Source organism: Rhinolophus hipposideros, assembly GCF_964194185.1.
Source record: "Rhinolophus hipposideros genome assembly, chromosome: 18".
NCBI classification, from domain to species: domain Eukaryota; kingdom Metazoa; phylum Chordata; class Mammalia; order Chiroptera; family Rhinolophidae; genus Rhinolophus; species Rhinolophus hipposideros.
The window spans coordinates 13,556,648-13,570,297 of record NC_138064.1 but is presented as its reverse complement, the minus strand read 5'-3'; the positions used below and the strand labels follow the sequence as shown (position 1 = coordinate 13,570,297).

Here is a 13,650-nt window from a genome sequence, read left to right as displayed (position 1 = left end):
ATTTTCTGCCTGTACGTTTCAGTCACATATCAGAAAACACGCACACTAAAAGAAAACAATCAGAAGCTTGTGAAACTTCTGAGACAGGATGTTCACCTGCAATGTTTCATAAAGGGTGAGTTAACTGTTTACAGGTGAGAAGTGGGCAAAAGGAAAAACTACTGAAGGTTTTGGAAAATGTCATGAAGTTTTAGATTTAGGGTTACCCCCACCCCAGTGTGTGAGGGGTGTGCAGAAGTGCGCATCTACCCATGCACACACTTAAAACTCCCCAACTCTGTACCTGGACCTTCTTGTGAACCCTGGGAGGGAGTAATGGGCATCCTGCCGCCAAGCCACAGGGTGCAGGGAGAGAGCAGGCCAGGCAGTGACAAGCCTTTCATTCATTCATTTATTCATTCAGTCATTCCTTCTCCCCACAGGAAATGCCCTCGTGGGATTGTGCCCACAAGCCCAAGGCACAGTGCCTCTTTTTAGTCCTGGGTTTTTTTTAAATAAACACAGGCCACAAGGAAAGGCCATGTTGGAAGCCACTGGCCTGGATACCACTTTCCAATCCACAGCGGCAAAGGCCTTTGCCAGTGTCTAAAGTACCTCTGGCCACACAGAAGAGAAATGGTCAGAGGCTGCAAGCCCAGCGCTGGACTGTTAAAGGGTCTCCTGTTTCCTATTCTCAATCTTTCCAGGGAAGGCCCTGAAAATTTCAGTTTGAAAATGCCCCAAACAGCATCACAAGAAGGTGGACACAGCCCACATTCTGTTAACCTCTAATGTAGACTTTGATAGAAGAATTCCAAACATACTTATTTAGTAAATACACAAAATGTCAAGACACTGGATGATGTTGATAATTTAATATTGTAGGTGGGTACTTTACACTTATTAGCTCCCTTAATTCTCATCGTGCACTCTATGGGGTAGGGGCTGTTATTGTCCTCATTATACAGAGGAGGAAACTGAGGCACAGTGTGGTTAAACTATTTGTGCACAAACAGCTGACAAGCGGCAGAGGTGTATATTCTAACCCAAGTAGGCTGGGTTCGCTATGCTGCCTCTCAGATGATCCTTATCTGAAGAGTTCAGTTACTTTCTGAAGGAAGAAACAGAGATTAATTGTGTCTGGACGGGGAGTAGAGATGGTACCACTAGTCATCTATTCGGCAATTTGGCAGAGGCCCAACTCTGGGTACCTGCCTGAAATTCAAATTCCAGCTCACACTTACAAGCCATGGAAACTTAGGCAAGTTATGTAAGCTATCTGTGCCTCAGTTTACTCACCTATAAAGTGGGGATGATATGGACCTAGTTAGTACACATCGTACACCCATCTATTTAGTATGCTACAATGCTTCTTTGAGAAGATAATGCAAATGTTTACCCAATTATCACTGGAGTCAAATTCTAGATTATTGATAGTAACTGCCTTATTTTGCTTTCCAAAGACTTTTATCTTCATTAATCAGATGGTTTACAAATCTACCCTCTGAAGCAGCATAGATTTATTACTTGGGTTTTGGAGATGAAGAAATCGACAAGTAGAGACTCACAAGAAACCTGCTGACATTGAAGGTCGAGAATCACCAAGTCATAGCTCCAACAGGCCACTATTAGCCACTAACACTCCATCTCCTAAGAGGCCCATGCAGGAAAGCCCTGAGTCAACAACAGCAAAGCTGAGGCTCCTAACATCTGGGAGGAGTTAGTTCTAAGGACCTCTAGTTTAACACCATCACGAGAATAATAGAATTGGGTTAGATTCCGTGTTGCGGTTTAAGAGATGCAGCCTGCCTTCGGGCCTTTGCACTCACTGCCTGTTCCCTCTGCCTGGTCCTCCACACGGCCTGCATGCCCTCATGGCTAACTCCCTCACTTCTGCCAAGGTTTTGGTTCACCTACCAGCTTCTCAGTGAGGCCTATCCTGGGCAACCAATTAAACATTTCAACACTTCCTCCCAATCCACCTTAGGCTGCTCTCATCTTTCTCTTTTCCGTACTGCCTTCCGACATACTCTATGATTTACTGCTGGTGCTGATTGTTTGTTGTCTATCTGCCACCACTAGCACATAAACTCCCCCCAAAGATTGCGGTCTCTGTTCACCGAAAAACACCGAGTGCCTAGAACTGTGCCTGGTACAAAACAGGTACTTATTACATAAGGAAATTCAAAATGCAGAGACATTTTTACAAATGTACCAAATTATCAAATCTGGTAAGAATGATTAGACAGTTGTCTCTGAGACCAAAAGCCAAAAGATTCTACAACCCTGGGATGTAAGGATGGAGGAGCAGCCATCATGAGTCTGTGACATGACCTTTAGTGCTAAATTTAGTGCTCTTGGTGTTTCTGATTCCTAGTTACCAGTTTAACTTCACCTATTTAGGATATTCATGTCAGGATTGTTTCTACAAACTCAAGTTATCTATTCACAGGTTAAAAGCAAACAGATCCTGATCAGATTTTCCCTTTTTCGGGAAACAGAGCCAGGTATGAATGAATTGATAAGGAGGCTGGATGCAGGAACACTTCACAGTTGTAGGGCTGTAGGATTTCTAGACAATTTAAGTTGTGCGAAGGGTTTTAGCTGGGATACGCGGGACTGTAAACGGAGACAGGTGCTCCGGCACTAGACCAGTGATGACAAACAAGGAAGAAAACAGGAACACAGGTGCAGCACTCTTCCAAGAGGAAGGAAGACAGCTAAAACAAAGGATGGTGAAAATCACACTTCCCTTGGCTCTACAGCCCCAAATCCTTGTTCTTTGTGGGTACAGGAAAATGGTGAAAAGAGCTAAACACACATGTACAACAGAGTCAGCTACATGTAACGCACTTAATTAACCTGAACTAAACAATAGTTATAAGGAAAACTATGGGCCTTGTATACTGAAGGCCTTGAAAAATCTATCAAGCAAGAAACATGGCATATTTCCATAAATCTTCATTTCATTGCTGCTTAAAGATTTTGATTAGTGTGAAATGGTAATAACTAGGAAAGGTCCCCAAGATGGCAATGTCACCTAAGCATATCTCTAATACTCTTATGACTGCTAAATAACTAGCTCCTTGAAAAAAAATTAAAGATAATATTAATATATACCTCTTAGTAGTCTTTTCATGCATCTTTCCATTTGTGGCCACTTGATAACTTTGGACATGAAATCAGTGTCAGTCATTAAAAATAATCATCTACCTGTCTCCAAAAATTTATAGAATGAACCACAAACAATAGAAACCACTTAACAATAGAACTTTCACTAAATGCTTTGCCTGATATATTTTTATTCATGTCTCTTCATCAAGAGTGTATTTATATGACACTGCCTACTAATCAGGTTTTTAAATTCTTTTTGAATTAGGTTATTTTTATTCTTCTTATGTCTTTCTGCACGTGGAGCTGATCTTTGAAAGTAAGGGGCCTCTCCTCAGCCAAGGTATACAACAGTTTAAGATGGTCTCTTCACCCTGGGATTTAAAGTCTTTGTTCATTTTAACATTTACTTTCCATCAAGTTTGCCAGTACATTAAGTATAGTCATTCTTAGCCTTGCTACACAGTTTGCCTAAGTCATAACTATTATTATAAACTTAATTTTTCATATTTTCACTAAGAGAAAAACACTAGCCCTTCGGGGTGACTTAAAAGTTGAGTTTTAGAAAATTGATGGAACACTTAACCCTCTTTAAAAACGGTTGCACAACACTAAAGACAATTTCTGCAAACTTAAAAAGCTCTTGTGAGTCATCAATAGTTTTAAATCATCTAATTGATTACAAACTAAATCCTCAAGGATATCTGTAACACATTTTAACAATATAATTTTCTTTTATATATAAAATATAATAAATATATTTTCTTTTAACTAGCTAATTAAGTAGGCCGGCAGTGTGGGAAAATTATTACTCACCTTAGGTTAATTATAGTTTACCCTGAAATAACTGTTAGCCAGAGTGAATGGGATACGCAGTGACAGCCTTCCCTAGGTCAGGAAATATTATTCATATATTTATATAATATATATTTATTTTATTATTTATATTTATCATTTTCTATTTGCTATTCAAAGTAAGGAATGGACCTTGAACAATATTTCTACTGGAACTTTGCAATACCGGGGTTTTAGTATTAAACTACCCATCATGAAAAATCTGATTTACCCTGTAAGCACCTTTTGTGATGACTGTTCAATCATGATATGAATCAGCAAATTTGTTACTCCATGAAACTCCAGCTTTTAAGACAACCAAAATTTGCCTAGCTCTTCTGTCACCCCTTTATCATAGATGACAGAAGCTATTACACGGATGTTTTAAAACTTTGCAAGTTTCAAAACCGGGTCAATTCCTCATCAGGGTTATCTTTTGCAAGACTTCTGTAGGCATTTTCAATGAGTATTTCGCATTCTGCATGCCCCCTCACGTCCCATTTTAAACTAGCATTCAAGGCTTCACAAGCACCCACTGTGTGCAAAGAGAGAGCATTACACTAAGCAGAGGAGCGCAGAAGGCTCGGCCTCATTTTATGCTGTGCATAAATCCACAGCAGCCGTGATTTATTCCCTCCACTTTGTAGAAACGTGAGCGGCATCCACATGGCCGAACCGGCTGCATGCATTTGGAAATGACTTTCTGGGGCGATTTACAGGTTCTCTGGCTCAGACAGCCTCTTTGGGGCGTCACCTTCACCTTGCAGACCACGCAGGACGGACAAGTCGTGGGCGCCGGCCACACCTTCCGCAGGTGGCTGGGTCGTCTGAGCCAGAGGAACCCGACCCACCACCACCCCTCGCAGGAGCTTCGCATATGAGTGTGCAAATACGTGCAAGGACTTCTGAGAATTAAAGGACTTGTTGAAAAGCCCCGGGGTCCTGGGCAGGATGGGACAGCGGACGGCCTGCAGGCGCCCCCTCCCCCGCGGCCAGCGCGTCCCCCACCCCGGGGCACCGCGCAGGCCGCCGACGCCGACCGGGGCGCAGCCGGCGCACCTCGGGCCTAGCACCGTTTGGAAGGCAAACCGCCCGGCCGGGGCGCGTGTCCCTGCCGGGCCGCGGGCCCCCGGGGACGGCTCTCCTGCGGGCGCAGCCGCACGGGCCTCGGGGGCGGCGCGGCCCCGGGGCGCTGGGCGCGGCCCAAGGGTGCAGTCGGGACCTCAGCGCGCAGCGCCCCGGCGTCCGCGCCAGGCCGGGCCGGGGGCGCCGGCGAGCCCCGGGTCCTCCTCCCGCCCCCGCGGGCTCCGGCCCCCTCCCGACGCACCACACCTAGCAACCGGCGCTGACAGGACGCAGTGGCGGCGGCGGCGGGAGGAGGAAGCGGAATGGCTGCCGCGGTGGAGCCACCCCCGCCCCCCCGCGCCTCCCTCCCCGCGGCTGCAGCGGCCGCCGAGCCCTGACAGCTCGAGCTCGGGCGGAAGCGGCGGGCGGCGTGCCTCGCCCGCCCCCACCTCCCCGGCGCCTCAGGCCGCGCGGACCACCCGGGCCAAGTAACTCCGCGCCCCCGCGCAGCGCCCGCCGCCGGGCCGCGCCCTCAGCCCGGCGCCCCCTCCTCCGGCGCCCGGCCCCGCCGCCGCATCTCGGGGTCGCCGGTCCGTCCCCCCGCCGCCCCCGCCGCGGCGCAGCCGGCGCGCACGCCCCGCGGGATCCCCCAGCCCGCCGGCCCGCCGCACCTCGGGGCGCCCTTCCCCGCCCCCACCCCGCTCCCCGCCCCCCAGGCACCTCGCGCCTCCGCATCCCGCCGCCCCCGAGCGCCGGGCTCGCACACACCCTCTCCGCCCCGCCGCAGCCTGCCTCCCTCCGGGCCACCCCTGGCCATTCTGGGGTTCTCTGCTGGGCAGGAGTTTCCGCGCACCGGGCACCCCCGCCCACCCCCGGGCCATTTACCGATGTGGTTGTCCTCGATGTGCTCGATGAGGTCGGCCAGGGTGGGGAAGTGGAGTCCGCAGCTCCCGAATCGGCAGGTATTGGAGAAGAAGGAGGCGGCGGCGATGCCTGTCATGGTGCTACATCGAGAGCCCCCCTGGTGTCGACTCTGCGAGCGCCGGGAGGGCGGGAGGAGGGAGGGAGGTAGGGTGGGGTGAGGAGAGGAGGGGCTGGGGGAGGGGGAGAGAGGCGGGGTGAGGGGAGCGGAGAGGACGGGACGGAGGGAGAGGGGGCGAGAGCGATGGAAGGAGAGCGTGGAGAGACCGGGAGGCAGAGGGGAGGCGGGAGCGGCGGGGGCGGGGGGAGGCCGCCGCAGCTGGGAGGAGGGACCACGGCTCGCGGCAACAGCTGTGCGGCCCAACCTCTGCTCCTGGACCGAGGCCTCACCTGGGAGCGCCTGCCACCAACTTGATCTCGCTGGGCCTGCTTTTCGCAGTTGATAATACGTGCAATCTGTTTGGCGCCTCCTTAGTTATGTATGTTACAGTCTTGATATATACACATCTATTAATTACACATGGATCCAGCGATGGGGACTAGGGGAGTTACCCAGGCCCCTCTCAGGGACATGTGTTTGCACTTGGCCACCTGTCTAGGTGTGACACTGACGTTCATAGGGGACCCAGGAAAGGTAATTGTGTGCACCTTCTCTCGAAACCTTCTTTTAAGAGAAAGTCCATATTCTCTGGAGGTTTGTACTAATTGATTTTAATGAAGTTTCCCTCTAGGCCAAAAGAAAATCTTAGCTTTATTTAAATTTCAAAATAGAGTGCTTGATTGTCAAGTGCATTTCCCTATGTTTTACATATGTACCATATTTGTTATATTCCCTGCTCCTTTTGGGAAAACGAAGACCTCCAATGAGTTCATTTCCCCAGATTACAGCCCCCCCCCCCCACTATCCCATCTGAGCTCTGGGAATTGTCTCCCTGGGAGCAGACGTGATGGGGTGCGTTGGTTAAGGCTAGGAGTGGAAAGAGGGTCAAGGGACATATCTACTCTTCATTTAAAAGAGAAGAGATTCTCCAGTCAATCAAGACTGCACCATCCTATGATCATTTAAACCATAATGGTGACCAGTTAAGCACCTCCGTTGAATTTGCTAGTTTCCCTGAAAACCAACATTTTCCTAAGAATCAGTTACCTCATTGTCCTCACCCCCACCCCAATTGCACTCATAGTTTTACCTGTTAAGTATGTATTCTCCAATAGAGCTTTTCCAAGTGCCTAAGGAACATTACATTCTCAGCAGCTTATGATCCAACAGTACATTTTTTAATTAATGCAGGTATACTGAATTTAGCATTTTTCTTTGGACAAATTTCACTTATTCTCTGGTGCAGATACATAGAGAAATAATATTCCCCTCTCCATAAATTATATTCATCTTTAGTGTTATTTCTAATATGATGGTTAAGGCTTTTCATTTGTGTGTTTAGAGTAAAGGCACAGCAAAGTTTTACAGTCACAGTGATTGGCTGTGATGAGTTCCCTCACCCATGGCATTTCCTCTTGCCCATTTCTCCTGTCTCCCAGCTCACAAGATGACAAACTTGTGCTGAGATGAGAGTTGGTTTGGGTGAGGCTGGGGCAGTTGTGTTGTTGAAGTTCAGTTTGGTGCTAAGAATGGTTTCCTGGACCTACTTGGGGGTTGGGGCAAGGCCTGGGTGGGCCTGATACTGAGTCAAGAACCCAGTTGGCCAAACAAGGGTCTAAAGAGCAGGAGTTAGAATTCTAGATATTGAATTAGAATTCTGGCAGCTGTGCAGTGCATTCAGCTGCCCAGCCTGGAAAGGCCTTCAGCGGAGAGCAGGCATAATATACACCAAACTGAGTTAACAGTACAGGGAAAGGCAATGCAAAAGCTCCAGCCAAACAGCTTCTCCCTAGAGCTGGGTGTTAGGCAACCCACCATGCAGTGCTTTGGAGAAGTAGCAGCTCTGTCCTCTGTTGGAAAAACTTTCTATCTGGAATCATTAACTCCGGAGACAGTGTGAGAGGAACAGAGGTAGTTTAGGCAAGAAAGCTCAGAGATGGAAAGTGCCAAAATTATGCAGGTGAAGGATGAAGGAAATAAGAGGACTGTATTTCACTAATACGTCTCTACCACCTGCTATCAGTTTCAGTATTCCTTAAATAAAACGTTGATGGCCAAATTTAATCAATAGATTTTTATAATAAATGAGCCCAAGTAACTTATAAAATGAATCAGGATTTTGATTTTTAAGATTCAAGTGTTTTTCTTTACCTTGGGCAATTATTAAAAGAAGAGATTCTCCAGTTAATCAAGATTGCACAATCCTGTGATCAATTTAAACCATAATGGTGACCAGGTAAGCATTTCAGTTGAATTTGGTAGCTCCCCTGAAAACCAGCATTTTCCTAAGAATCAATTACCTCATTGTCCCCACTCCCACCCCAACTGCATTCATAATTTTACCTGTTAAGTGTGTTTCCTATCTGTATTCATAGTGTAGTCAGTTAGACACCAATAGACAATAAAAGGACAAAGATATAATGACCACAAGCAAACTTTTAAAACAATTGCTTTACAATGGCATGATTACCATATGTACTAAAAATGTTTGTGTCAAGGATGTCCCTTCAGATAAAACCAACATTAGGCTATAAAAATATATGGAACAAACACTTCAACCTATGATGTCCAAGAGAAAGTGATGGTCGATATACCTCCATGCTTACAAAAAAAAATTTGCCTGCCTGATTTGAGTAGTACAAATATCTGAAAGGAACAGAACAGTGAGGGAACTGAGCAGTCCAAAGGATATAATAGTGGCAATAGACTAGACACATTCCCTGGGTGTAAGACCCTTTTCTTGAAAACCATTTACCTCTTCCCAGAGCAATGTGCCTCTGGGTTTCACTAATGTGTAGGCCTCAATAAAGTATGGATCTATAGTGGCCCCATAGCTTGGTGCTTAGCATTGCAAACGATTTGGGATCCGGTAACAGTCTCCCAAAATCCAGCATGACCATTGCCCATGGGATGGGGGAACCACCAGGAAGGTGTGAATCCATTAGTCTAATGGAGCCAATGGAAGCCACCTAAGGATTCTGCTTCATGCAATTATCTCGCCTCTACCTACAGGATTCGGTTAATCTAGGGATCCACTGATCATCAACACCGTGTATTTCCTGTGCCCTGCACGGTCATCTGTTAGCACAAGAGGATGTGTTTGAACACTGGATTCTATTCTGAATTTGGCTCTCCATACTGCCTTCACCTCTAGCTTTCTCATGTTTTCTAGGTCATTCTGCAGGTCTTTCTTAAGGTGCTTTCAGGTTTCTCAGATGGAAATAGGATCTTAGGTGGCTTGAGGCATTCCTTCCACTGCCACCAAGTAGAGACTGAGCAGATCATGGACACAGGTTTTCAGCTCATGCCAATCTACGGCCACTTGTAAGAAAGTCTGATATTCCCCAGCTCTTAAAGACTCAGGTTGCCAATTCTGCCAACACCAATCTTTGCCTTGACAGGGTGTTTTCTTTAGGCCCTACCTTCTTCCAAGGAGGACGATGTCTATTTTCTTGTTTAATATATATGTATGCAACCAAGTCTTAAGTTCTTTGTATTGATTTTATTCCAGCTCAGAAATGAACCATTATCTGCTCTTTGATGATTAATTCTCATTTTGGCCCCCAGTCTCATTCTGCCTCGAATTAAGGGTTGGCCTCAGTGAGTAATGGGTTCTCTAGTCAGATGCCACCAGTGACCAATTCTCATGGGTGTTACCCCTTAGCTCCCCACCTGGCTGCTTCTGCCTTTCTGACTAGATACGTAGTCTTGGCGTTATATTTCCAATTCCTTGCAGGATTTCTTCAGAACGAAATTATTGAAATAGCCAGCCAGTGACTACAGTTCTAAATGAGCATCACAGGTCCGCCCCCTACTACAGTCTGCCACATGCCACCAATGATAGCTCCAAACCCAAATCAGACGGGATATGGCCAGCCCAGACTCGGGTTTAAATAAGGTCACAGGAACAGCCAAGTAATCAGTATTTTACTAGTTCCTTTAACATACCTTGACTGGACATCTATGCAAGGCTCGTGGTGCACAACTCCAGCAGGTATTTATATAGGCAAGTGCATGGGCAGTGACCTCAGGATTTGTACAATCCTGCAGTCCTGATCCATTGTGCAAGATACAAGGGGATACAATTTAGATAAGACAAGTACAGTCTCTCCTCACATGAGGAAACACTGAATGGTTTGCAAGGTTCTCCTGAATCCGTTCTCGGAGCCTGCCTGGGGCAGCTCAGCGGACTCCACCTACTGTCCTCTTGGCTGCTCTGATGTCTGCCGTTTCTCTCCTTTCCAGCTTTGGCTCCCTTAGGTGAGGATAACTCCTGTTACTGTTGACTGTAATGGAGTCTCTAAGGCCCTAATGCTTGAAAAAGACTGTAGGAGATGTGTTCTTAGGCATTATTGATGCTCACCCTGCAATGCCCAGTGTTGACTTCCTATTCCTTCAAAGGCTGCTGGCACCTTTTTTTGTCCTAGCTTTTTGAGGTGTCACCAGCCCTCACTATTACGATTCTTTCCTGTGGGACTCAGACACGTACCGTTGGAGACTGGGCAAGTTGGGAACAATGCTCCATGATCTCACCTTCCCTGCTAGAATCCCTCACTGCCAACCATCACCATCAGAATGAACGTGTGTTGACCGTCACATTCAGATCTCTGCAGAAGCCTTGCAGCATTACTTCCTGCAGTTTTCTCACATATACTGACAGTTCAAGATGGACCAAATTATTTTAGTTTTCAAAATGCACTCACTGTACACACACAGGCCACCTTGCCTTTGCATGTGTTGTGTAGCCTGCCTAAAACATTCTTCCCTCTTCCCCACTCCCCCTACCAAACACGCTTCAGCAGCTCAGCCTATTACCTCCTCCAGGAAGCCTTCCCTGCATTCTGCCTCGTCTTCCTTCCCTGCTGCGCTACATGCTTATCACCTGTGCTCCAGCCAGATGACTGTTGGCTCATGGGTCTCCCTTCTTTCCCTAGACAAGTGGTTCCCAGAACTTTTTAAATCAAGAATCTCATCAATAAAAAATTGAAGCCTTGGGCTGGCCAGGTGGCTCAGGCGGTTAGAACTCCATGCTCCTAACTCCGAAGGCTGCCGGTTTGATTCTCACATGGGCCAGTGGGCTCTCAACCATAAGGTTGCCAGTTCGACTCCCGCAAGGGATGGTGTGCTGTGGTCCCTGCAACTAGCAACGGGCAACTGGACCTGGAGCTGAGCTGCGCCCTCCACAACTGAGACTGAAAGGACAACAACTTCAAGCTGAACGGCACCCCCCACAACTAAGGTTGAAAGGACAACAACTTGACTTGGAAAAAAAAAAAGTCCTGGAAGTACACACTGTTCCCCAATAAAGTGCTGTTCCCCTTCCCCAATAAAATCTTTAAAAAAAAAATTGAAGCCTTGATCCCATGAATATTTTTATTTATAAATTATATATGGACACAACTACTGAAATATTGTATGTATATTATAAAATAAGTCAGACACTTTAAGAAGATGAATTTTTTTAAAAAACATAAATGGAAGATCTATTATCTTCATCCCACACCCCAGAGTTGTCTGGCCCCCGTCTTGGGGTGAATGCATTCCATCTTTGGGGGCCACTGATCCCAATCTTCTTGAGAAAGAAGATTGTCTTTCATTGTGCCTGCGCGTAGTACTCGATGAAAGTTGTATGGGGACGTCGCCCTGCTCTGTGATAAGGCAACGCGCTAAGATTTCCGTTTTCAATGTTGAAGCAATTTCCAGCAATTTGTTACTGTTCTTCTCTTACGTAGCATCAGTGGAAGACAGTCTTCCATCATCTCTCTGTTTGGATAGATTACACCTTCCCGTGATCATGGCCCAAGCTTTGCTGAGCCGTCTTTTCAGGATCGGCAGAGTGTCACTGCACTATGCCCCTAACAGGCACTAACAAAATGCTTGTCTCATTGGTTTTGATGCCAGTAGTTTCCTAGCCTCTGCAGATACAGACAAAGCCATTCAGCTGGACAGAGATAAGCAGAGAGGCATTCAGCCATGACATGAGGTCTGACACTGGCTCTCCTTTTATTTGACTGATTAGGACACCTTTCCCTGTCACAGATGTTCAAGGTTGTGATGATGATGATTTTAAATAATTACCACCAGTCATCCTGTGCCTACTGTTATGTCAGGCATGGGACTAGCTGTCTTAACATGGATCAGTTTTTAAACCTTCTGAGATAGATTATACCCAAATGCATCATGCCCAAATTATGGATGAGGAAAAACAAGGCCCAGGGAAATAAGGTAACTTACTGGGGTCCATAAAGCAAATAAGAGCTAGAACTAGGACTTGAACTCAGGTCTGTCTGACTCCAGAGTCTTTGTCTTAATATAGGATCCATACTTGAATTTGGGTGTTAGAGATCATTTTCCTTCTCTCCCTTTGACTCTGGGGGAGAAGTTGGGCTCTTGGCCACAGGTAGGACCATGTTCACTCACCACACAGACACTCAGGTTGAGGATAAAAGCATCCTACTTGCCAAGTGCACTTGGGAAAGCGTACTGAGGGTCAGGTGGGGTATCAATGATGGAGAGGGCTTGGGGCCTCCATCAGGTGTTGAGGCTCTTGGCTTGACTTTTTCCCTTTCCTTCTCCTTTGGAAAGTTCTTTCCTTGCTGTTGCCTGAATACCTTATTTTAAAACTGACCTCTATAGAGAAGTAAGACTGAAAAGACACCCTTGTTTTGCTCTTGAGCTGGTCCTGCCTTAACTTCATCGTGTGCCTTTCTACTGCTGGTTTTGGGGTGGCATGGGGGGACCGTTGCCATCACCTATCATGTGGAAAGCTGACTCTTTTTGCTTTTGTCATGCTCTTTGTCTTTGTCTCCTGTGTGTAGTCACTCTAATCATGTTGCTTTGCAGCCAGTTGTTTGCTGTAATCATATTTGCTGTTGCAGGTTTAGTTCCCAGAGCCGCAGAAGAAAACAGCCCTGCTAAATGCCATCTCAAAGGGCTCAGCAACTCGGTCCCTTCTTTTCCAGAGCTGGACCCAGGTGGAGGCGACTTTTGCTTTTCAGAAAATGGATCCAGTTCCCAGTAATTCTCCAGGAAGGAATTCTCCCCTTGGTTTTATAACTAAATTTACAGTTCTATAATTTTCATCCCATTATGCATTTGCCCAAATAAATGCTTCTTCTTGGTAGTGTCTTATATATTTAATGACTTTTTTTTTAAAACAGGTCTCAAATTCAGAAGCCCGAAGGGCCAGGCAGGGGAAGTGATGAGAGAAGAGGGCAATGTGTGAGTGCACATGTATGTAATATGTGAATGATGGGGACCAGTGGTGAACTGGAGAGCGCTGTTCTCCCCAAAACAATGGCGGGCAAACAAATCCCATCTGTTGCCAATCCATATCTAGCCCACGAACCACCAATATGCAACATCTGTTTTTCCTTCCATGCCACGGTGCAACAGTTATATTATTTTTACTATCACAACAGCCCAAGAGTATCTGGATTACTTATTTCTAAATTGCTCACCACCATGAGATTAGATGCAATCTAATTCTTGGCGCAAATAATTGAAAAAGGTCTTTTGGCACCTTATGTAGACCTCCAAGATGATGTCAGAGCTGCCCACTTCTTGGTTTTCAGTTTCTTTTCATATTTCTCCATGCAGAGCAGAATCTTCAGAAAATTAATTTTCAACAAGCTGAGCAC

General features: G+C 46.5%; 1 protein-coding gene across 1 annotated transcript in view; it reads right to left on the bottom strand.

The window, feature by feature from the left end:
* Positions 1-6,161, bottom strand: part of JAZF1 (JAZF zinc finger 1) — a 307,976-nt gene extending 301,815 nt beyond the window's left edge. Inside the window, exon 1 of the mRNA XM_081079665.1 lies at positions 5,875-6,161. Coding sequence (XP_080935791.1) covers positions 5,875-5,989 — 115 coding nt within the window. The 5' untranslated portion in view covers positions 5,990-6,161. The remainder of the gene's footprint in view (positions 1-5,874) is intronic.
* Between the last annotated feature and the right edge of the window lie 7,489 nt (positions 6,162-13,650).